Source organism: Xiphophorus hellerii, chromosome 10, assembly GCF_003331165.1.
Source record: "Xiphophorus hellerii strain 12219 chromosome 10, Xiphophorus_hellerii-4.1, whole genome shotgun sequence".
NCBI lineage: Eukaryota > Metazoa > Chordata > Actinopteri > Cyprinodontiformes > Poeciliidae > Xiphophorus > Xiphophorus hellerii.
The window spans coordinates 3,576,085-3,601,854 of record NC_045681.1 but is presented as its reverse complement, the minus strand read 5'-3'; the positions used below and the strand labels follow the sequence as shown (position 1 = coordinate 3,601,854).

The window sequence follows — 25,770 nt, the reverse complement described above, 5'->3', positions numbered from 1 at the left end:
TGCTGAATGAATTGTTCTCAGTGCTGCAGTTGGCTCCACTACACCACCAAACATGACAGGGATGCTTCACATAAATAAACATGACATGAACCAGTAATAATGTGAGGCAACATATATAAAAAAGCGAGGGCTGCACGGTGGCAGAGTTTCCCCGTGTATGCATGGGTTCCCTCCGGGTACTCCGGCTTCCCCCATTCAGTCCAACATCCATTACAGTCTTTATATCTGACTCTAAAAATTGTCACCAATAAATGGCTAACACAGCAGCGGTTGATTAGCAGGTGATCAACTCAAAACCACTCCTACCTCTTTACTCTCTCTCTCTCTGTAGTTTAAGCACACCTGTTACCGTGGCAACCGCCTGCGCCCCGCAAGACGAGCAAAGATTACGTTAAAAACATAACATTCAGTCCGTTACGATATCAAGTTTCCAGGCTTGATATTTATTTCTCGATTATTAATCAGCGCTTCCCTGAACACAGCGATGGTTGATTGACTAGCTGTACTTGGTGCTAACGTGGCTAACACGAGTAACAGTTTAGTCCAAAGCCTTTTCTGCTAAAATAAAATCTTTAGTGTATGTCAGATACAGACACATTGCATATTGATCTGTTTAGCTAACGTAAGACTGTGTAGCAGACAGGCTTCAAGGTGTAGAAGTTGCATCAGTTCTGCCATTATGCTGTACTTAGCTAACGGGAAGCTAAGTGTGTTTGTGAGACGGCCACTCACGTGACCACGTAGAATGGGCATCAGCCAATGAAAAGCGGCCTCTCTGGTAAGGTCCATTCTTCTCCGGATCGCGTTTTGAAAGCCAACTCGCAAGTGGTGAGTACATCCAAACACAGGCTGAGTTTTCCTCCATCCACCGCGGCTGTGTTTTGTATTTTAAACGATGCTAAAAGTCAGTGATGCTTTGAAACGGGTTTCCGTGAGTGGAAAACAGCAGAAGAACGATTCAAAGAGAAAGAAAACGGCTAAAGTCACAGAAAAGTAATGCGACTGCTCTGCTCGCTCGCGCTCAATGTGAAGTTAAAAAAGCGGAACTAGCTTTAGCTTCCAGCTAGCAGCAGCGGGAGGAAATGTCCTAATATGGCGAAGGGCCAACTGTAGAAATGAAGACGTGTGAGCCCTGCCCTGCCCTGACACGCAGCTAAAATTCAGTCATCACCGAATAAAAGTTTTGACCAGGTTTGGCTCTCAGAGGGGAAACAGCCTGACAGTCTGAACTTGGTAAGGAAATAAACCTGATAATTACAGAGAAAAATACAATTGATAAAAATTGAAAGAGGGAGGGAGACAGATAAAGAGAAATGAAGAAGAATAAATAAATACTGTCCATAGAGGATGGATGGAGAACATTGTCAAATTTTTCTTCCTTAGGAAAGCTCCGTTGAATAGACATACTGAAGATGTTCAAGTATTCCTTTTAATAACTACTAAGTATATTTAGGACTGCACCAGCACTTTTACATAGGACACCCACCAGGTAGCAACTGTCATTAAGATAAACTACAGCCGCCACTAACTCCACTCATCGTCATGATACATATGATATATTTACATTAAAAATCTCTGAAAGTTTTATATTAATCAATAAACCTCACAACATTGGAAGCTCAAAACACTGTCCTGAGCCGTATGCAACGAAATTTCGTTCTGTATACACCCTGTGCATGCAAAATGACAATAAAGTAAGTCTAAATTTTGGTTAGTGTTAAAAAAACACTGACTGAATTTTCCTTTTTTTTACTATTTTCTCCTGTTATTTTCTACAAGAGCATCAAAACACATCAGTAAATCAAAAAATATAATTACATGAAGTCAGGTTTGTACAATGTAACATTAGCGCCATTGTAGATTTAAAATTAAATTTATGCCAAAAAACTCAGATATTTTGAGATCAAAATTGACAAGAAAATTTTCAGGATTGAAAAGTCTAAAATTTTCTATAGATTTTTTTTTAAAAAATTAATCTCATACATTTTGTAGAAAAATACTTGGAAATTTCAGAGTTTCTAAAGTCGAGAGTTTTTGACTTTTGAAACTCAGAAAATCTCTTTTTACGTGAATTTCCATGATCACGATTATATTACATCGGCGATCTTAACGGTTTGTGTCCTTGTCCTCCACAGCGATGCAGGTACAAACACACCCTGCCCCCTTCCATCCACCTGGAAACTAAACGCCTCCGTCCCATCCTCCATGACGTCCTGGTCCCCCCTCCCCCACCTCCTGCTGGACCTGCGGTCCAGGACAGAACAACCCAGAACTGACAGAATCACACAGAGGAGAGACGACGACACAAATTTCTCACGGCACCTTACTCTTCTGCTGTGATGTTGCTCATCGGCGAGAACGTCTGCCCAGTCGAGGACATTTTTATTACTGGTGATGATGAAGATGAGAGGACAGCCGCAGCTCTTCCCTCCACCTTCTTCCCCGCTTTTTGTTTGGTTTTTGTTGTCCTGGACCGGGGAGATAATCAGAAACAGGCGGGGGCAGCAGCAGACGTTTTTTTCTCTTCCAGAAATGTTTTTAAGCCTTGTGAGGTTTTGTATTTACCACAACACAAACGGGAAACGGACTGACGTAAAAGATTGAGAGCGTGACAGAGGAGGGAGGCGACGACGTGAGGGGACTTTTAGCAAAAAAAATTTTAAAACTCAATCTAGTAGTGAAAATCTGCCCCTTAGCCCTTCTTCTCTCCTGTAGGAAAATATAATTAATAAAAAAAATGGACAAGACAAAAAAAAGTTTAAAAACAATGACTAAAAAATAAAGTTCTCTACTCAACTACCGTCATTTGTTTTTATTTTACTTTCTCCTGTAATGGTGCAAATGTTACTCAAAACAATTAATCGGATTAGTTGCGAATAATATGTTTAATCGTGATTAATTGTCATTACTCGCATTCATCATAAGTAATCCAATTAATCATGAATAATCTGATTAATCGATAACTGGAATATACAGACTCAAAAAAGGCCATTTTGCTGAAAAAACATTCATAGTTGTGTTTAAACAAAAACAGTGAAACAAAAATATACATTTTGCATTTAACTTGGGGAAAAAACCTACTTTGTAAATATATTCTACCCAGTACTGTTCAAGAGACAATTTTAGCTTCATCCAGTTAAAATTCTGCCAAAAATAATCTATTAATTCAAATAATTAAATGTTAAAATAAACAACACTTAAACAGTGTTGATAAATCAGTGGGAAGAGCTGAGCTTTTCATTTGTTATTGCATTTAAGACAAAAAAACTCTTAAAAAGAAACCGCATTTATTTGCCTCTTAATGTATTTCTAATATTGTATGAAAGGCCTAAGTGGTTGAAAAAATGGTACATCCTGCAGATCATTCATGCAGATCAATCGATTAATCATTAGAATAATTGATTGATCAGTGACTAAAGTAATATAGTTACAAGACATCAATAATTAGTCCGTGTCAACTGTGTTTATTTTGCATCTTTAATCGCTTTCCTTTAAGATACCGGTAGACTAAATAAGGCAATTGCCTCCACTGTCATCTCAGGAATGGCCACCAGGGGGAGCTGTCTGGCTTTATTAGAGAGTATTGTACCGGTTCGGTATCGCACAGAAACGCTGTTATACAGCATCAGCCTCACCAGTCCATTGTAAAGCGTCCTTCCCGGAAATCAGACCTGACGAGGCGGACATTCAGTTCAGTTGACACCGAGGCCGCGGCGCTGCGGTCAAACCAGCCTCCGCTTCGGAACAAACGGTCCAGCCAGCCCCCCACGAGCCTTTTTCTGTGGCGCACGAGTGCTAAGTATTACGGTACTTAGCACAAATGTACTTACGGTACATTTACGGCTTATTTTCAAAATAAGAGCTTGTTTCCGGGGCTTTTTTCCCCCCACGTCTAACCAAAAGCAAATATACTGTATAATCTTTAATGATACACAATAATGCTTTCTTTTTCAGAATTTAAATTCCAAAAACATCTGATTACCTAGAGCTGTTCCTCAAAATGTTTCATCCATGTAAAATGGGTATTTTCAAAATTAAAAAAACCCTTCAAAGATATTACTCTAATCAATTTCACCACTAGATGTCACTGTTTCATCAATGTCTGGAATTTCAAAATGGAAGATCCACTTATAAAGTCAATATTGTCATTTTTGAGGGGGAATATCTGAATACATCCAATAATTACATCTTATGGGATTAAAAATATATATTTATGTTAGATAGGTAAAAGGACAAGTTTATTTTGATATTCTAATACTGTAATAAATACTTAATCGCCCCTCAAATCTAGTAAACTACAACTGTTTTTCTTTTTCTTTTTTTTGTTATTATTTTTTGCTGCCGAAAGGAACTTGGCTCACAAATGTTTTGGCTCTTCTTGGTAATTTAATCTGTATTTCAGCACAGAAAGGATGTAAAAATGCTAAATAAAATGGACAAACAAATATTTGACAAAGTTTTTATAAACTACATTGTTTAAAATGCAGTTTTAAACACATATATTTATTACAGTGTGTTTCATCATTACAGTGTGTTGATATGATGTTTCAGCATCTGAATAATTTATGTAACTAAATAAGCACAAGAAAATTGTAACTAGGCAAATATTTTCCACGGCAATGCCAATAAAACTATTTTATTTTCCACATAAAATAGTTTATTATGACTTGCAAAGTGATTCGTAGAGTTAAATGATTAAAATAATCTGTTATATTTTTTATAAACTATATTCTTTAAAATGTAACATACATATAAATGTATTTATGTGACAAAAAACCTTCAAAATTTGTAACTCAGCAAATATGTTTTTACATATAGGAGACGCATCTCTGAGGTTTTTGCTGGATTTTCTTGATTATCTGATTTTGCAGCTGCTGTTTGAATGATACTGTATTTTTTAGGCTTTATATTTCTTCTCTTGTCCACCTTGTTTCAATTCAAGTCTAGTTTTTAGGAAGCTAAAAATGAGAAAATTAGAGGTGAAAAAGCACCAAAATTATGAAACTAACACACTTGACACCAAAGATGATTGTTGTAAACCATAACATGCCATTCTGCTAAAGAAATAAACAGTTTACAATATAATATATGTTACTTATGTATAAATGGTATTGAATAAACGGATGTTTTCTTGAGTGTTTGAAATATTACAGTATCAGTGTTTGAATTCAAAGGAAACCATGGCAACGTGACATCACCGTAGTGCAGTGTAGTGTAATGTCACAATGTGTGACATCACACTACCGTGTCATAGGCAGAATTTTGTGACATCAAACCTTTATTTAGGCTTGTCATATTGATCAACCTTTGTCACAACCGCATAGCAGCCGTTCGCGACACATTCACCTGGGAGTTCCTTTCGACACTCAAAAGAAGTTCAACTTTGCTTGATACTCAACGGACACTGAGCTTGTGTGAAATCTTTACAGAATCTACTAGAAAACGGATTTATCTCTGACTGAAAGAAGGATGTCGTCAAACCATCTTATCGTTAAGATAGATACACCCAACAATGTTGTTGTGAGGGAAGTTGAGCCACAGACGCCGATGTGTAGCGAGAAAAAGAAGGTGCCCTTCAAGATGTGTTTAGCAGGACATGAACACAGTTTGGATGACGATACTGGAAAGTTTTACGATTCACTCATCATTGAACCCATCGATGCAACACAGGAGACTGTGAATGATGAAGGAAAAAACGGACCACCTGAGAGGAAGAGGAAGAAGAAGAAGGAGGAGCCGCTACCACTGAAGGTCTGGGTGGAGCTACGCGCTCCTATTGATCAACACATTTCAATTGAAATCACCGAAATGCAGGACGCCTTACAGATCACCATAAAGGAAATTATCCCTGAAACACAAGAGGAAGTGGCTCAAACACAGGAGGAGCAATCTGCTCAGGATATTAAGACCTCACAAGAAGATTTCACTCCATCGGTTGGTAAGATTTCATCCACTGAAAATGCTGATGAAAAAAATGATAGTACTGTTCTGAAAAATCAAGATGATCAGACAGACTGCTTAGATCAGGAGGCTCATAGCAGGGAAACTGTCATCTCTACTGAACTGGATACGGAAAATGAATCAATGTATGAAGCACCGGAGACAGACAATGAGCCAGGAGAGAAAGAGCCATTGACCTGTGAGGACATGAAACATACACCACCGTCTTTAACTGTGTCTGAACCAGGACACATCCAGGTAGAGAAAGTTCCCGATGTCTCCCACGATCAAACCGTAGAAAATGTCCAGTTAGAGAACGTCCCTGAGGTCCCTGACAACCAAACCTCTGAAGATGAAGTCAACAAACACGACAACACTGAAATCCCCATCCCTTTGCTTCTCCCATGTCCAAAAGAGCCACAACCTTTATTTAAATTGATTGTTGACCTTCAACAATATTTACACGAACTTCTTCAAGAACTGTGGAAAACAACTGCGTCGCTTCCTGAGGGAGTTGAAAGGAGAACTTTCCTAGAAAATAGTTATGAGTGTTGTTTGAGACAGCTCCAGCTCTATGAACAGATGCGACTGCTTCAAGACTCAGAGGAAGTAGAAAATTTGCCCAAGTCCCCAGAACCTCAAAGAAAGAGTGAAGCCACATCTGATGAGCATGAAATGGGACATAATGCGATTACACAAGGAGAGAACAAGAACAAAATGGTCTCTGTGAAAACCCAGACAGAATTTCCAGAGACCTCAAAATTGAAAGCAGTCCACCGCCAATTTGTGTCAGCAAAGAAATTCAGGCGGCAATCAAAAGCAGTCCATCCAAAGATAGCCACAAAAACCAAGATGGAGACACAGAACATCAGGCACCAATCAAAACCCGGACAAAATCAGGACACCACCTCTGACGAAGACAATAACCCAGTGAAAGAGGTTTCATTTTGGAGGCGTTTTAAAAAAGCTGTCACCCCATCATTTATGCGGCAATATAAAGATAAGAGCAAACCAGCCAACATGGAGCGCTGATGTTTTATATTCAAAAGAGAGGTGAGAGTTAGATAATCTGGGCCTCCCTAGTATTTGCTCATTTCTATTAGTTATTTTTAGTTAAATATTGCTTGGTGGAAGTTTTAGTTCCTGTATTCGTCTGTTTAAAAAAGCGAGGGCTGCACGGTGGCAGAGTTTCCCCGTGTATGCATGGGTTCCCTCCGGGTACTCCGGCTTCCCCCATTCAGTCCAACATCCACGTTCATCCATTGCAGTCTGTATATCTGACTCTAAAAATGCAACAAGTAATTGGTTGCAATTTATTGCGATCAATAAATTGCAATAAATTGTTTTGTGACTTGTTTTAATTCATTTTTAGAGTGTAGTTGCTCATTTTTATTAGTTATTAATTAATTAAATCTTGCTTTGTTTTATTATAGTTTTTCTTAGTTATGGTAGTTTTAGTCCTTTATACTTCTGTTTATAAAAAAGCAAGGGCTGCACGGTGGCAGTTTCCACGTGCATGCATGGGTTCCCTCCGGGTACTCCGGCTTCCCCCATTCATTATATATACAGTATATACTGTATATATATATATATAAACATATATATATATGTTTTTATATATATATATATATATATATACAACATACTCTGGAAAAACGTGATGGCCTTTAGAGGAATTGAATACAAGACATTTCAGAGAAATTCTGACGATTTTCCACTTACAGCTAATGATGAAAACATGACCTGCTGAATGAATTGTTCTCAGTGCTGCAGTTGGCTCCACTACACCACCAAACATGAAAGGGATGCTTCACATAAATAAACATAACATGAACCAGTAATAATGTGAGGCAACATATATAAAAAAGCGAGGGCTGCACGGTGGCAGAGTTTCCCCGTGTATGCATGGGTTCCCTCCGGGTACTCCGGCTTCCCCCATTCAGTCCAACATCCATTACAGTCTTTATATCTGACTCTAAAAATTGTCACCAATAAATGGCTAACACAGCAGCGGTTGATTAGCAGGTGATCAACTCAAAACCACTCCTACCTCTTTACTCTCTCTCTCTCTGTAGTTTAAGCACACCTGTTACCGTGGCAACCGCCTGCGCCCCAAGACGAGCAAAGATTACGTTAAAAACATAACATTCAGTCCGTTACGATATCAAGTTTCCAGGCTTGATATTTATTTCTCGATTATTAATCAGCGCTTCCCTGAACACAGCGATGGTTGATTGACTAGCTGTACTTGGTGCTAACGTGGCTAACACGAGTAACAGTTTAGTCCAAAGCCTTTTCTGCTAAAATAAAATCTTTAGTGTATGTCAGATACAGACACATTGCATATTGATCTGTTTAGCTAACGTAAGACTGTGTAGCAGACAGGCTTCAAGGTGTAGAAGTTGCATCAGTTCTGCCATTATGCTGTACTTAGCTAACGGGAAGCTAAGTGTGTTTGTGAGACGGCCACTCACGTGACCACGTAGAATGGGCATCAGCCAATGAAAAGCGGCCTCTCTGGTAAGGTCCATTCTTCTCCGGATCGCGTTTTGAAAGCCAACTCGCAAGTGGTGAGTACATCCAAACACAGGCTGAGTTTTCCTCCATCCACCGCGGCTGTGTTTTGTATTTTAAACGATGCTAAAAGTCAGTGATGCTTTGAAACGGGTTTCCGTGAGTGGAAAACAGCAGAAGAACGATTCAAAGAGAAAGAAAACGGCTAAAGTCACAGAAAAGTAATGCGACTGCTCTGCTCGCTCGCGCTCAATGTGAAGTTAAAAAAGCGGAACTAGCTTTAGCTTCCAGCTAGCAGCAGCGGGAGGAAATGTCTTAATATGGCGAAGGGCCAACTGTAGAAATGAAGACGTGTGAGCCCTGCCCTGCCCTGACACGCAGCTAAAATTCAGTCATCACCGAATAAAAGTTTTGACCAGGTTTGGCTCTCAGAGGGGAAACAGCCTGACAGTCTGAACTTGGTAAGGAAATAAACCTGATAATTACAGAGAAAAATACAATTGATAAAAATTGAAAGAGGGAGGGAGACAGATAAAGAGAAATGAAGAAGAATAAATAAATATTCTCCATAGAGGATGGATGGAGAACATTGTCAAATTTTTCTTCCTTAGGAAAGCTCCGTTGAATAGACATACTGAAGATGTTCAAGTATTCCTTTTAATAACTACTAAGTATATTTAGGACTGCACCAGCACTTTTACATAGGACACCCACCAGGTAGCAACTGTCATTAAGATAAACTACAGCCGCCACTAACTCCACTCATCGTCATGATACATATGATATATTTACATTAAAAATCTCTGAAAGTTTTATATTAATCAATAAACCTCACAACATTGGAAGCTCAAAACACTGTCCTGAGCCGTATGCAACGAAATTTCGTTCTGTATACACCCTGTGCATGCAAAATGACAATAAAGTAAGTCTAAATTTTGGTTAGTGTTAAAAAAACACTGACTGAATTTTCCTTTTTTTTACTATTTTCTCCTGTTATTTTCTACAAGAGCATCAAAACACATCAGTAAATCAAAAAATATAATTACATGAAGTCAGGTTTGTACAATGTAACATTAGCGCCATTGTAGATTTAAAATTAAATTTATGCCAAAAAACTCAGATATTTTGAGATCAAAATTGACAAGAAAATTTTCAGGATTGAAAAGTCTAAAATTTTCTATAGATTTTTTTTTTAAAAATTAATCTCATACATTTTGTAGAAAAATACTTGGAAATTTCAGAGTTTCTAAAGTCGAGAGTTTTTGACTTTTGAAACTCAGAAAATCTCTTTTTACGTGAATTTCCATGATCACGATTATATTACATCGGCGATCTTAACGGTTTGTGTCCTTGTCCTCCACAGCGATGCAGGTACAAACACACCCTGCCCCCTTCCATCCACCTGGAAACTAAACGCCTCCGTCCCATCCTCCATGACGTCCTGGTCCCCCCTCCCCCACCTCCTGCTGGACCTGCGGTCCAGGACAGAACAACCCAGAACTGACAGAATCACACAGAGGAGAGACGACGACACAAATTTCTCACGGCACCTTACTCTTCTGCTGTGATGTTGCTCATCGGCGAGAACGTCTGCCCAGTCGAGGACATTTTTATTACTGGTGATGATGAAGATGAGAGGACAGCCGCAGCTCTTCCCTCCACCTTCTTCCCCGCTTTTTGTTTGGTTTTTGTTGTCCTGGACCGGGGAGATAATCAGAAACAGGCGGGGGCAGCAGCAGACGTTTTTTTCTCTTCCAGAAATGTTTTTAAGCCTTGTGAGGTTTTGTATTTACCACAACACAAACGGGAAACGGACTGACGTAAAAGATTGAGAGCGTGACAGAGGAGGGAGGCGACGACGTGAGGGGACTTTTAGCAAAAAAAATTTTAAAACTCAATCTAGTAGTGAAAATCTGCCCCTTAGCCCTTCTTCTCTCCTGTAGGAAAATATAATTAATAAAAAAAATGGACAAGACAAAAAAAAGTTTAAAAACAATGACTAAGAAATAAAGTTCTCTACTCAACTACCGTCATTTGTTTTTATTTTACTTTCTACTGTAATGGTGCAAATGTTACTCAAAACAATTAATCGGATTAGTTGCGAATAATATGTTTAATCGTGATTAATTGTCATTACTCGCATTCATCATAAGTAATCCAATTAATCATGAATAATCTGATTAATTGATAACTGGAATATGCAGACTCAAAAAAGGCCATTTTGCTGAAAAAACATATTCATAGTTGTGTTTAAACAAAAACAGTGAAACAAAAATATACATTTTGCATTTAACTTGGGGAAAAAACCTACTTTGTAAATATATTCTACCCAGTACTGTTCAAGAGACAATTTTAGCTTCATCCAGTTAAAATTCTGCCAAAAATAATCTATTAATTCAAATAATTAAATGTTAAAATAATCAACACTTAAACAGTGTTGATAAATCAAGTGGGAAGAGCTGAGCTTTTCATTTGTTATTGCATTTAAGGCAAAAAAAATATTTCTATTTTAAAAAGGAACTGCATTTATTTGCCTCTTAATGTATTTCTAATATTGTATGAAAGGCTTAAGCGATTGGAAAAAATGGTACATCCTGCAGATCATTCATGCAGATCAATCGATTAATCATTAGAATAATTGATTGATCAGTAACTAAAGTAATATAGTAAAAAGACATCAATAATTAGTACGTGTCAACTGTGTTTATTTAGCATCTTTGATCGCTTTCCTTTATTTAAGGTACCGGTAGACTAAATGAGGTAATTGCCTCCACTGTCATCTCAGGAATGGCCACCAGGGGGAGCGCTCTAAACACAAGCCAGGCTGTTGTCAACCACGAGGAAAACGACTCTAGTTTACTGGACCAATCTTTTCCCTTCAGGCTAAAATGACAACCCACTTTGTGGGTCGATGGGAGCTCGCCGGTTCGTTGGCCCGGTTTCTGCCGCTGTTTTAGTGTGAGAGGGCGTAGAGTTGTTCGGCGCAGCGCTCCAGTCGGTCGCGGTACTCCAGGTTGCTGTAGTTGCCTTCGGGGACCCCGTTGGTTCCGTAAAGGAGACCCCAACAACAGGCGGCGATCACCGCTGTGCTGTCGCTGTCACCTTGGCAGAATCAAAGAGAAAGGTATAAGTAAGTAGTTTTACTTCGCAGTTGTAGGAATGAAAGTTATTAAAGTTGGCTGCTCTTATCGATCGACTGAGTGATGAGCGGCCATTTTTTTAAAAACTGAGTTTTCTTTTGTATCAAAATGGCCGACCGGGGGGCGTGCTGTGGTGGCGCAGGGGGTTAGCACGCCCCACGTTTGGAGGCCTTAGTCCTCGACGCGGACGTCGCGGGTTCGACTCCCGGTCCCGACGACCTTTGCCGCATGTCTTCCCCCCTCTCCTCACCCTCCTTCCTGTCTGCCAGTGGTGGAGAAAGTACTCAAAAAATGTACTTAAGTAAAAGTACAAATACACAGGCAAAAATGTACTCAAGTAAAAGTCAAAGTACCACATTAACATTTTACTTAAGTAAAAGTAAAAAAGTACTGGCTTTTAAAAATACTTAAGTATTAAAAGTAAAAGTACTTGCTGAATACATAACCTAATCGCTAATATCATTAAGTGTGCCGATAGTATTTAATTTGAATACATCATAAATGTGCCATTTTAATAAACAATGTCACAGATTAAACATGTTCTTATTGTGTTTATTCTCTGTAAGAGTTTAGACTTAGATATGTGATTCTATGCATCATAATTTCAGGGATGGAAACATCTTATTTCCTGTCCTAACGTAGCATGAACTTCATTAGTGACATTTATTTAGAAAGAAATCCAACTGAAAGGGGATGGAACGAAGGTGTGCGGGGGAAGACATGCAATCGAGGAGCCACGTAGCAGAGTTGTAGTCAAGACCACTGAACACGAGACCAAGACCAGCGCCCTGCGCTACATGACACAATAAAATGAAGTGCACCTATCAAAATTGGTTCTCAGATTGATCTGAAAGATCCTCATTTCCATAAAAACACCTAGATATAAATACTTAGAGCTGAAATATATTTAACCAGTATCAATTACAACTCATTTCATTCTGTTTTGCTTTCATCGCTGTGCTACAATCCGCAGAGGTCGCCTGCCATCCCTATAAAAATAACGCCCTGGGCGGTTGCCCATATTGCCCATGTCAGAAACCACAACTGTCTGCACCATTAAACCATGAAACATAGCAATTAACTGTAATTGCTATGTTACAATTACAGTTGTAATTGTAACATTACAACAACACTATGAACACTGTCCAACGGCGCAACAAGCAGAAGGAGCACCATGACTGTTCTCATCCTCCCTCCCACTGCATGTTTGCCACCATGACAGGAGACAAAATCAATCAATGAGCATGCTCTGTGTTCATACGTTCAACTTTTACTTATTCGGCAATTAAATAAATGTGTGTGTGTGTGTGTGTGTGTATATATATATATATATATATATATATATATATATATATATAGCTATTGCAGTGTATACAAGAACAAAGAATGGCTCTCAGTGAGGCTTCAGTCCCATCAACCTTAGTAAAGATCCGTCCAGAAGAATCGGATCGTTCCTGAATCCACACAATAATTCAGCGCATGAGTGACAACTTTTTTTCATCGCAGATGCAACATGTGTCTCAGTACAGCTAGCTTTGCTAGCATCACGTCCACAGATCTTACCTTTCTTTAAGCTTTCCTTCCAAGTGACGCTAAAAGTTGGACAAAGTCCCACCAAGCGCTGCTGGTTTTACATGTCGTCATATCTTATGATTTATGCAGCTATTATCGATTAGTTAGACATCTTCTCCCGCTCAGAGGAAACCACTGCGCATGTCTGGAGCTCCGCGTGCTAGTAAAGGGGGAGGCGATGGGTGACAACAGACACTAAGTCACGTTATTACTTGGATTTTACGGCGCCACCTTAAAGTCCCTGAACTTCATATTTTAACGGACAAAAAGAGAGCAGTGCGACTTGGATGTAACGAGTAACGCGACACTTTTGTAGAAATGTAGTGAAGTAGAAAGTACAGATACTTACTGTAAAATGTAGTGGAGTAAAAGTAGAAAGTACCCATTATTAAATCTACTTAAGTAAAGTACAGATACATGAAAATTGTACTTAAGTACAGTAACGAAGTACTTGTACTTCGTTACTTCCCACCACTGCTGTCTGCCTACTGTGGAAAAAATACGAGCCACTAGCGCCGCAAAAACTCTTCGGAGAAAAAAAAAAAAAAAATGGCCGACCGCTTTCCATAACATGAAGTGCTAAATTTTTAAGCACATATAAACAATTTTTGTGTTAAATATTGATCGAATAAACAGAAAACTTTGGTATTCTCACATTAGTAAATTTAGAAAGGCATTTTTCTATCATGCTAAGGGGTTCCTGTTATGTCTCCCGTGTTGTCGTGTCCTTCTTCATAGCGTGTCAGTAATTTTGGTTGAAAGTTTGCGTTGCTCCATCATTCATCTGAGCACTATTGATAACTTAAGGAGTTTCTCGAGTGTTTATTTCAAAACGGCACTGCATAAAGTGTTTTTTTTTTCTTCCGTTCTGGCATGGCCGCCATCTTTATTCCTATACCAACTGGCTAATTAAATGCTGAAAAATTAGGTTTGGTTTGTGTAACCCACGTGACCGCCACGCCCCAACCACCTTCCCTTTAAGCCGTCCCTTTAACAGCTGGGACCCTCATGTGTATTTCCGGGTTTCCACTGTGCTGCTGCTCACTGTTGGTTGTGGCGTTGGTTGTTAATAAAACAATCTCAAATCTCCAACTCAACTCATCGCTGAACAAATTCATCTCTAAAACTCGAGGATCTGCGGTGAGTTAAGTACCATCTGAACTTGACGTTGTATCAGCAATACTAGCGCCGCTAATATATCCGCTGCAATACTCACCAGGTTGGGCTTTGTTGATGCCTGGTTTACCTTCTGATGAGAACAAGTAACATCCACTTCCTCAAACAAGCCGTTACTCGACGGTGAGTAAATATTCATCCATATATGATGGGGCGTTATTTCCGCTGTGCGCCGCCAGTTAGCATTAGCTACCAACTCGACAATCAGTTGCCACATCAGCTCAGTCCACTTACTAATAACTTACTTAATAAAAAGTCACACTGTTAAAGCCGAATTAAAGGCCACACCTTTAATATTTAAAGGCTTCTCTTTCAACTTTATATTTGATTATTTTTCATGATTTCTTTGTTTATTGTTGTATTCCATGCTGGTGCATCAATGAAGTCTGGTACCTAATATGATTTTGTTTGTAGCTACTTTGATCAATCACATTCTTAAAGTTGATTGATTTGATTTATTATTAGCTGTTCGTAGCGACTGCTAATTACCTTGAGAAATTTTGAACTTGAATTATGAAGTGCACTTTTCTTTTTAAAAGGATTTTTTTGTTTTCTCTCATTTTTATAATATATGAAGTGGTTGTCAATACATAGCAGTATGTATTTGTTTTTTTCCCATTTAGCTTATATAAATATAACATTTATATATGAACTTAATGTATGTTTTCTGGCCTTTTAGGTCAGGTTTTTTTTTTCCCCCTTCATCGACTCGCTTGCTGAAGGAGGATGGCGAGCTACCCACACACCACCTGGTGGTAGGAAAAAGAAAGACACTCTCCACACAGGAAAACCAAACAACACTTTCCATACAGGAAACAAAATAAACTCTAAGGGAGTATCTAAAGGAAAAGAACAATTCTCCCGTTGCTCTTGGACTTTTGAACTACATTTGGTTTTGAAGTATTATTGATTATTTCTTTTTCGGTTTGTTCTTTTTCCCCGTCCTTGTTTCTTTTGAACAATTTCTCTTTGTTTAGTTTTTGCTGTTAGTATTATTATTATTATTATTGTCATTATTATTATCATTACTATTTCCACTGCAATAAATGGCAATATAAACAAAGCTCTTTGCATCAGTTGCATCAATTATCCACCCAATCATGACTCCATGCCGTACCTATTTCTGATTTTATAGAGTGGTTAACACTAAGCCCTGCAGTCAGACCTGCGCATTTAAGAAAAGCGTTACATTTGCTACTGGTGATTTTTGTTAACATTTATACATAATGATGAATAAATACACTCAAATTATGGAATTAAGTTTTTCTAAAAATGTTATATCATGCAAAAGAAATAAAAGAAACATTAAATCTGTCAATAAATGTGGTCATCAATGTACCGTATTTTCCACATTATAAGGCGCACCTTCAATGAATGGCCGATTTTAAAACTTTTTTCATATATAAGGCGCACCGCATTATAAGGCGCATAGAATAGACGCTACAGTAGAGGCTGGGGTTACGTTATGCATCCATTAGATGGAGCTGCGCTAAAGGGAATGTCAACAAAATAGTCAGATAGGTCAGTCAAAGTTTATAAATAGATTACAAACCAGCGTTCTGAAAACTCAGTTCATTCCCAAAATGAATAAACAGCTGTTTTATTATTTTCCCCGAGGTAAAGTAAGTGACGTGGTATTTTCGTGACACAGTTTATCTTTTAACAACGGCAAGGTATAACATATAGTGGAGGGGAACTTTTCCTCGATTCAATAAACACGTAAAAAACAGTCTGATACTGTTATGGTAAATCAAACGTTAGTGCAATCACAATATATACCCACTTCCGCACCTTTGATTCGTTCATGTTAAATTCTCTGGCTGCTGCTCTGTTCCCGTGTTCTACTGCCTGACTGATCGCCTTGAGCTTAAACTCTGCGTCGTAAGCTTGTCTCTTAATAGGAGCCATTTTGGGGTCTTTACACAAAACCCAGCCTGCACCGTGCGCTTCTTCTTCTACGGGGGAAATGAAGTCAGCGGCTGCTTATCGTAGTTGCGAGACCTGTTGTGGCTCAATATTGGTCCATATATAAGGCGCACTGGATTATAAGGCGCACTCACGGCTTTTGAGAAAATTGAAGGTTTTTAGGTGCAACTTATAGTGCGGAAAATACGGTAATCAATGACTTGAACATAAAGCAATCTAAAAGACATCTGGTTGGCGCATTTGTTGGTAAAATGCAGACAAGCTTCTTAACAATGAGCTTCTTAACAAGCTTCTTTTGGTGTCTGGAAAACAAGTTGTTTCGAAAACCTCCCTAATGTAACATCACAAATCAGCAGGCACTGCTCCATAACCTAGCAACCCCCAGTGAAGCCCAGCCTGTTTCCTAGCAACCCTATCTGACCTCCAGGACTGCTGCATTCTTGGTTGTGCAGGAGGCTCCACTTCTGCTTTTCCAAGATATATAGTTGCGCATCTGTTTGCAGCCATTTTCATGTGTAAGTGTAAACATTGAGTTGGGGCCGTGGCCAGCAGCAGCATGTTTGGATTTAAAGTGACGAGGCCCAAAAAAGCTCAACAGAACTAACCACACTAAAATTTGATCTAAGAATAATTTTGTGGAAAAAAATAAATAATGAATATATTTTGTAAAGCCCACAGGGCTCCTGTAATGTTTAACTCTACATTTTATAACTGACCTCCATGGAAAGCAGCTCTGTTCATCAGCTCCTCCCAGTCGGAACCGGCGCCCAGTAAGGCATCCAGCGCTATCATGGGAGCATCATGGCCGCTGCGTCCCGCCCAGCCAGACAGACTGAAGCTCTTATAGGCCTCGTCCCGCTCAGCTGGGCCGTAGGACGGGGGCCAAAGCAAAGGGCCCACTCCGTTAGAGAGGCCCCTCAGGTCCAGGTACCTGAGGACAGAGGAAGAGCATTGATGACATCAACATGATTAACTCATGTGCTGCAACAAAGCAGTTAGGTATCTAATCAATTAGCTTTACCAATCAATCAATCGTCTGTCAGGCTGGACTTTAGTATTCTCTGCAGCTAGACTTAATCTAACAGGGACATTTGGCACAAAATCATCTCACCGTGTTATTCATTCATTTATAAACATCTCAGTTTCAAACTAAATATTAACAATCCAAACTAACTTTTTAGCTCTGAACTAGTTAAATATTTAGTTTGAAGCTAAAGAGTTAGCAAGCTATACTTAGCTAAATATTTAGTTTGACAAGTAAATATTACTAATACATTAAATACTAAATAGTATTTAGTATTTTACTAAATATTTTTTTAATAAATAAATATTTATCTTGAAAACTAAATAGTTAAATATTTAGTTTGCAAATTATTTAGCAAGTTAACGAGATATTTAGTTTGAAGGTAGAGATTTAGCTTGTTAGCTAAATATTTACTGGCAGACTAAATATTTAGTTCAACTGAATATTTACCTTGTTAAACATTTAGCTTTAAATGCTAAGTTGATATGTAGTTTGGAGCTAAATATTTAGTTTGATAGCTAATGTTGGTTTTGATCTAAATTTAGCTTCAATATTTAGTTTGCTATATATTTTTGATTCAAAATAAATATTGAACTTGCTAAATATTCAATTTAGCTTGCTAGTATTGAGCCTGCTAACTAAATGTGTAGCTTCTCAGCAAAATTTTTTAGCTTGCTAACTAAATATGTAATTTTGAGACAAATATTTAGTTTCAAACTGACGTATTAAAGAATGTACAACATGGTGAAAATGTTATTCATTTGACTTATGACACTAAATAACTCAAATTTCTGATTGTGAAACTCATCAAAAAGCGGCCTATGAACCTTTCACATAGATAAAAAGTAAAATTAAAAACAGATTTTATCGTTTCTCACCACTGCCACTTGTCGCAGAAGTAGCCCCAGTCGCGCTCCGTCTCGTCCACGGCGAAGCCCCGGCCCTGGACGATGGTCCGCGCCACCGGGCAGGCCTCGTTGATCAGGCCCAGGCCCCAGGTGGTCATCGGCCGCCGCTGGACGGCGTAGGAGGCGAACAGGGCTGACGCCACGGCCCCCAGGAAACCCGTGGGGTGCGGATGGGTCATCCTGCCCGTCTCCACGGCAACAGCCACGAGCGACAACAGCTGGTCAGGCTTCGGGTACCTGAAGCAGGAGACGTGTCTCAAATTATCTTTTCATAGAGTCAGTTTCTTTCAATTGTATAAGTAAACTAATTAAAGATTAATTTAAAATGTTCGTTTATGGCTCTGCTAATGGAAAACTCTGTTTCCTGGAAAATTTTATATTTTCACATTTTTTGGCAGATGTTGAACCAGATATTTATATTTTATATTATTTATTTTCTATTTATTTATAAACATATTAGAAATAGTTTTTTAAAACTTTAATGTAAAATTTATTTATTTTTGAGTTTGCATAACGATTAATCGATTATCAAATTAGTTGATGATTATTTCAATTATCGATTAATTACGATTATTGATTAATCGTTTCGTCCATATTTGAAATTAAACTGAAAAAGATTTGTTCCTTTATTTTTCACAAGTATGAGCCACGCCTTGTTGGTTTGTTGTTTTATTAAACCAAAATGAAACATGTTGAAGTCAGCAGGACGAAGCGTCTTACTTCAGACCGATGCACATGGACCGCATCGCCGCGCCGCAGCCCGTACCATCTGGGTTATACGCTACTCTGTAGCCCTCTTCTTCCCCTGGCTTCAGCTGGGAAACGCCTTATAGAGCACATCACAGCTGCACATCTATCTTTCCAAACAGCAAATTTTAGCTCATTTTACAAATAAAACATACCCAGAATGCTGGAAGGGCCGGGTTTCCTCCCGTCCATGTCCTTCATCGCTTCCACATACCGACCAGCCACCTCATGCAGGAGCTCCTCCCCCGTTTTCCCTAAAAAATGCCACAATTTGCAGACTTTAAATTGTAATAATAACATTTTTAGAGCGCTTTTTGGACACTCAAATCTAGAACTAATCTGAGAGGCTTTATGAATAAACCTAAACGTTAATTTAATTGTCCATTTTTAATTTTGGTCTTAAATAGAACCTCAATTAAACTGCAACTCCAGGCAAGACTGGGAATTATACTTAAAATCTTTAAGTTGAGGAAAAACACTGAGACGAGAGATTTGTGGTAGGTATCCAACGATTATTTAATAATCAATTATTCTAATGATTAATCAGATTAAGATTACATACACAATATTAAAATGCATGAAAACCATAATAAAGAATTTATATAAATAATAATTTACTTTCAACATCAACATGTGAAAAGCTCTTCTTTCTGCTTAACTTAACATCAATACAGAGTGATCTGTTGATTAATTATTTTATTTAATAATTGGATGGAAAAGGAGCTCAATTTTTAACTAAATTTAAACCAGGTGAAGCTAAAACTGCCACTTAAAGAGTTCTGGGTAGAAAATATTTACAAAGTCTATAATCCATCCATCCATCCATCCATCCATCTTCTTCCGCTTATCCGAGGTCGGGTCGCGGGGGTAGCAGCTTCAGAAGGGAGGCCCAGACTTCCCTCTCCCCAGCCACTTCTTCTAGCTCCTCCGGGGGAATCCCGAGGCGTTCCCAGGCCAGCCGAGAGACATAGTCCCTCCAGCGTGTCCTGGGTCTTCCCCGGGGCCTCCTCCCGGTGGGACGTGCCCGGAACACCTCACCAGGGAGGCGTCTAGGAGGCATCCTGACCAGATGCCCGAGCCACCTCAACTGGCTCCTCTCGATGTGAAGGAGCAGCGGCTCTACTCTGAGTCCCTCCCGGATGACTGAGCTTCTCACCCTATCTCTAAGGGAGAGCCCAGCCACCCTACGGAGAAAACCCATTTCGGCCGCTTGTATCCGCGATCTCGTTCTTTCGGTCATGACCCAAAGCTCATGACCATAGATGAGGGTGGGAACGTAGATCGACCGGTAAATCGAGAGCTTCGCTTTTTGGCTCAGCTCTCTCTTCACCACGACGGACCGGTACAGCGCCCGCTTGACAGCAGACGCTGCGCCAATCCGCCTGTCGATCTCCCGCTCCCTTCTTCCCCCATTCGTGAACAAGATCCCGAGATACTTAAACTCCTCCACTTGGGGCAGGACACCCCCCCTGACCCGGAGAAGGCACTCTACCCTTTTCCGGCTCAAGACCATGGCCTCGGATTTGGAGGCACTGATCCTCATCCCGGCCGCGTCACACTCGGCTGCGAACCGCTCCAGCGAGAGCTGCAGATCACGATCTGATGAAGCCAAAAGGACCACATCGTCTGCAAAAAGCAGAGATGAGATCCTAAGGCCACCAAATCGGATCCCCTCAACACCTTGGCTGCGCCTAGAAATTCTGTCCATGAAAGTGATGAACAGAATCGGTGACAAAGGGCAGCCCTGGCGGAGTCCAACTCTCACCGGAAACGAGCCCGACTTACTGCCGGCAATGCGGACCAGACTCTGACACCGGTCATACAGGGACCTGACAGCCCGTATCAAAGGGCCCGGTACCCCATACTCCCGGAGAACCCCCCACAGGGCTCCCCGAGGGACACGGTCGAACGCCTTCTCCAGGTCCACAAAACACATGTAGACTGGTTGGGCGAACTCCCATGCACCCTCCAGGACCCTGCCGAGGGTGTAGAGCTGGTCCAGCGTTCCACGACCAGGACGAAAACCACACTGCTCTTCCTGAATCCGAGGTTCGACTATCCGACGGACCCTCCTCTCCAGGACCCCTGAATAGACCTTGCCAGGGAGGCTTAAGAGTGTGACCCCTCTATAATTGGAGCACACCCTCCGGTCCCCCTTTTTGAACAGGGGGACCACCACCCCAGTCTGCCAATCCAGGGGAACTGCCCCCGATGTCCATGCGACATTGCAGAGTCGCGTCAACCAACACAACCCTACAACATCCAGAGCCTTAAGGAACTCCGGGCGGATCTCATCCACCCCCGGGGCCCTGCCACCGAGGAGCTTTTTAACCACCTCGGCGACCTCGTCCCCAGAGATTGGAGAGCCCAACCCAGAGTCCCCAGGCTCCGCTTCCTCAGTGGAAGGCATGTTGGTGGGATTGAGGAGGTCTTCGAAGTACTCTGCCCACCGGCCCACAACGTCCCGAGTAGAGGTCAGCAGCACACCATCCCCACTATAAACAGTGTTGGTGCTGCACCGCTTCCCCCCCCTGAGACGCCGGATGGTGGACCAGAATCGCCTTGAAGCCGTACGGAAGTCTTTCTCCATGGCCTCTCCAAACTCCTCCCACGCCCGGGTTTTTGCCTCAGCAACCGCCCGAGCCGCATGCCGCTTCGCCCGCCGGTACCCATCAGCTGCTTCCGGAGTCCCACAGGCCAAAAAGGCCCGATAGGACTCCTTCTTCAGCCTGACGGCATCCCTCACCGAAGGTGTCCACCAGCGGGTTCGAGGGTTGCCGCCGCGACAGGCACCGACAACCTTGCGGCCACAGCTCCGATCGGCCGCCTCGACAATGGAGGCACGGAACACGGTCCACTCAGACTCCATGTCCCCCACCTCCCCCGGGACGTGTTCGAAGTTTTGCCGGAGATGGGAGTTAAAGCTCCGTCTCACAGGGGATTCCGCCAGACGTTCCCAGCAGACCCTCACAACACGTTTGGGCCTGCCAGGTCTGACCGGCTTTCGCCCCCACCACCGGAGCCAACTCACCACCAGGTAGTGGTCAGTGGACAGCTCCGCACCTCTCTTCACCCGAGTGTCCAAGACATACGGCCGCAGATCCGATGAAACGATGACAAAGTCGATCATCGAACTGCGGCCTAGGGTGTCCTGGTGCCAAGTGCACATATGGACACCCTTATGCTTGAACATGGTGTTCGTTATGGACAATCCATGGCGAGCACAGAAGTCCAGCAACAGAACACCGCTCGAGTTCAGGTCGGGCGGGCCGTTCCTCCCAACCACGCCCCTCCAGGTCTCACTGTCATTGCCCACGTGAGCGTTGAAGTCCCCCAGCAGAACAAGGGAGTCCCCAGGAGGAGCACTCTCCAGTACCCCCTCTAAGGACTCCAAAAAGGGTGGGTAATCTGAACTGTCGTTCGGCCCGTAAGCACAAACGACAGTCAGAACCCGTCCCCCCACCCGTAGGCGGAGGGATGCTACCCTCTCGTTCACCGGGGTAAACCCCAACGTACAGGCGCCGAGATGGGGAGCAACAAGTATGCCCACTCCTGCCCGACGCCTCTCACCTTGGGCAACTCCAGAGTGGAAGTATGTCCAGCCCCTCTCAAGGAGACTGGTTCCAGAACCAGAGCCGTGCGTCGAGGTGAGACCGACTATTTCTAGCCGGAACCTCTCGACCTCACGCACTAGCTCCGGCTCCTTCCCCACCAGAGAGGTGACATTCCACGTCCCAAGAGCCAGTTTCTGCAACCGAGGATCGGACCGCCAGGGTCCCCTCCCTCTGCTGCCACCCATCCCACACTGCACCCGACCCCTTTGGCCCCTCCCACGGGTGGTGGGCCCATGGGAGGGGGGGCCCATGTTTCCTCTTCGGGCTGAGCCCGGCCGGGCTCCATGGGTAAAAGCCCGGCCACCAGACGCTCGCCATCGTGCCCCCCCTCCAGGCCTGGCTCCAGAGTGGGGCCCCGGTGACCCGCGTCCGGGCGAGGGAACACCAAGTCCAAAGTTTTCCTTCATCATTGGGGTCTTTGGGCTGCTCTTTGTCTGGTCCCTCACCTAGGACCTGTCTGCCTTGGGTGACCCTACCAGGGGCATGAAGCCCCAGACAGCATAGCTCCTAGGATCATTGGGACACTCAAACCCCTCCACCACGATAAGGTGGCAGCCCATGGAGGAGAAGTCTATAATCATAAATGCGAAATGTATATATGTTTTGTACATGTTTGGCTTCATTACTGCTCTGAATATGTTGTTTTTTCAGCAAATTGCCATGTTTTGATTCTATACTCCACTTACCGATTAATCAATTGCTAAATTAGTTGACGATTATTTGAATAATCAATTAATCCAATTAATCGCTCAACTGTAGTTTGTGGGTTTGTTGGGTTGTTGATCTCACCTGTTGCCAGTCCTTCAGCTGTTGCCAGGTGTAGAACGGTGTCGTCGCTCACCGGCCAATCAGGAAGCTCCACCTTGATGCTCTTCAAACCGCCGAGCTCCTGCAGCTCCTACGGGGGCCAGAAGAGGACAAACATCATGAAGTTTTTCTGCTTTGAGATCAGCTCCTGAAGATACAGGATTTAGTTTCCTGACCTGGTGAATAGCTGGTCCGGACTCGTTATACTCCCAGAGCTGGTTCTTGTAGCCCAGAGCATCACCAGCACCACTCAGCACCATGCCCGCCTTATAATGCTCCACCGTAGCAAATCTGTAGGTGCAAAGAGAAACAATCCTGGACCCTTAACTTGGATATGCTGCTATCAATCCACATACCATTCTAAAAGAAGACATCTTGTATTTCTAATAAGTTGAAATAAATGTGTCTCGTTGTTCTCGTATATAGGGTTAGAGTGACAAAGCTACATTTAGCTAAAATGCTGTCAGTAGCATGTTGACTATCATTGACTTACACAATTTTGTAGGCAAACAACAGTACATAAGCTAAATTTAGCTAACTGCTAAGGTTAGCTAAAATCATGCCAATAGCATAGGGTATAAGTAGCATGTTGACCATCATTGACTTATTCAACTTAGTAGACAAACAACTGTATAAGTAAAACTTAGCTAAAATATTAGCTAGCTAAAATGATGCCAAATTTTTAACTTTGTTTTAATTGTGAAGAAAAGAAGAAAAAAAGTGTTGGCTATTGCTAGCATTTTGACTATCATTGACTTATTTTGTTTAGTATAAGTTTAGCGTTTATATCAAAACTAGCTTAAATACTATTATTAGCATGATGGCTATCACTAGCATGTTGATTTGCTGTGGCTATGGTCAGGTGGAACCACAGACAGCAACTCCTAAAAAGCAGTTTCTTTTTAGATCTCTAAGACCTAACTCCATTGACTTGTTTAAAGACATGTTTTTTTATTGTTTTTTTTTTTTTGCTAGCTACAAAAACCATGGTCTCAAAATAACGATATTATCACAATAATTTCTGGGGCAATTTAATGTCCAGCAAAAAATATTTTTCGTGACATGCCTAGTGATAACCGAAAATTATTTTTATCAGAAAGTTAGAGCATTACACAAGACCACTGAAAATGATTTTTAATTCAGAAATGTTATGACTATCATGGAGACTCTGCCTGAAGGCTGAGCTCCATGCCACGCTGCACTGATGCAGTGATTCATGCAAAAGGAGCCCCAACAAAGTATTGAGAACACATACAATGTAGTTGCTTCAATGGGCCAACATTTCTATACAAAAATGTTATTGATCTTTGACATTTTCGGACAAAGTAAATAACTTTTCTTGTAGCTATTCTATAAATCCGTAAATTGCACTTTCTAACATTTATTACTAAAATAAATAGAGTTCTCGGGTTTCCTGGGAAACACCTGTGCATAATATTTCTCCAAAGTGTGTCAGTGTGGTTATGAATACATTTATTATGGCGTGTTAGGCTTCTTAGCGAAGAAATAAGCGAGTGATTAAATAAAAAGTAGCTGTCTGGCTTTATTAGAGAGTATTGCACCGGTTCGGTATCGCACAGAAACGCCGTTATACAGCATCAGCCTCACCGGTCCATTGTAAAGCGTCCTTCCCGGAAATCAGACCTGACGAGGCGGACATTCAGTTCAGTTGACACCGAGGCCGCGGCGCTGCGGTCAAACCAGCCTCTGCTTCGGAACAAACGGTCCAGCCAGCCCCCCACGAGCCTTTTTCTGTGGCGCACGAGTGCTAAGTATTACGGTAAACACATTTACGGCTTATTTTCAAAATAAGAGCTTGTTTCCGGGGCTTTTATCCCCCCACGTCTAACCAAAAGCAAATATACTGTATAATATTTAATGATACACAATAATGCTTTCTTTTTCAGAATTTAAATTCCAAAAACATCTGATTACCTAGAGCGGTTCCTCAAAATGTTTCATCCATGTAAAATGGGTATTTTCTTAATTAAAAAAACCCTTCAAAGATATTACTCTAATCAATTTCACCACTAGATGTCACTGTTTCATCAATGTCTGGAATTTCAAAATGGAAGGTCCACTTATAAAGTCAATATTGTCATTTTTGAGGGGGAATATCTGAATACATTCAATAATTACATCTTATGGGATTAAAAATATATATTTATGTTAGATAGGTAAAAGGACAAGTTAGAGGAATGTGTTTATTTTGATATTCTAATACTGTAATAAATACTTAATCGCCCCTCAAATCTAGTAAACTACAACTGTTTTTCTTTTTCTTTTTTTAATTATTATTATTATTTTTTGCTGCCGAAAGGAACTTGGCTCACAAATGTTTTGGCTCTTCTTGGTAATTTAATCTGTATTTCAGCACAGAAAGGATGTAAAAATGCTAAATA

General features: G+C 41.2%; 2 protein-coding genes and 1 long non-coding RNA gene across 4 annotated transcripts; 2 read left to right on the top strand and 1 right to left on the bottom strand.

The window, feature by feature from the left end:
- The first annotated feature begins 757 nt into the window (after nt 1-757).
- On the top strand, nt 758-7,452 carry LOC116726570 (uncharacterized). 2 transcript variants are annotated; one of them, XM_032573333.1, is made up of 2 exons: nt 758-828; nt 2,136-7,452. In XM_032573333.1, the coding sequence occupies exon 2, from the start codon at nt 5,470-5,472 to the stop codon at nt 6,970-6,972; it is 1,503 nt and encodes a 500-aa protein (XP_032429224.1). In that variant the 5' UTR covers nt 758-828; nt 2,136-5,469; the 3' UTR covers nt 6,973-7,452. The 2 variants fall into 2 exon arrangements, with proteins under 2 accessions (XP_032429224.1, XP_032429223.1); XM_032573332.1 differs by lacking the exon at nt 758-828 and adding an exon at nt 1,433-1,489.
- A 1,662-nt stretch (nt 7,453-9,114) lies between these two features.
- Nucleotides 9,115-10,457, top strand: LOC116727497 (uncharacterized). The gene is made up of 2 exons (XR_004340808.1): nt 9,115-9,171; nt 9,818-10,457. It is a non-coding gene; the product is annotated as an uncharacterized LOC116727497 (long non-coding RNA).
- A 681-nt stretch (nt 10,458-11,138) lies between these two features.
- Nucleotides 11,139-25,153, bottom strand: adprh (ADP-ribosylarginine hydrolase). Its single transcript, XM_032574961.1, has 8 exons — nt 24,977-25,153; nt 23,545-23,659; nt 23,351-23,459; nt 19,103-19,201; nt 18,921-19,026; nt 18,171-18,437; nt 16,985-17,199; nt 11,139-11,556 (listed from the first exon to the last, which is right to left on the bottom strand). The coding sequence occupies exons 1-8, from the start codon at nt 24,982-24,984 to the stop codon at nt 11,408-11,410; spliced, it is 1,068 nt and encodes a 355-aa protein (XP_032430852.1). The 5' UTR covers nt 24,985-25,153; the 3' UTR covers nt 11,139-11,407.
- Nucleotides 25,154-25,770: the final 617 nt, after the last annotated feature.

What these genes read in the sequence shown, in the direction of transcription:
- LOC116726570 (XM_032573333.1), top strand. Translation starts at nt 5,470, where the DNA reads ATGTCGTCAAACCATCTTATCGTTAAGATAGATACACCCAACAATGTT.
- adprh (XM_032574961.1), bottom strand. An exon ending in CGGCCCTTCCAGCATTCTGG is followed by an intron (nt 19,027 to 19,102) that starts GTATGTTTTATT and finishes GTGCTCTATAAG; the next exon opens with GCGTTTCCCAGCTGAAGCCA. An exon ending in CAGAGCTGCTTTCCATGGAG is followed by an intron (nt 11,557 to 16,984) that starts GTCAGTTATAAA and finishes GATTCTGCCAAG; the next exon opens with GTGACAGCGACAGCACAGCG.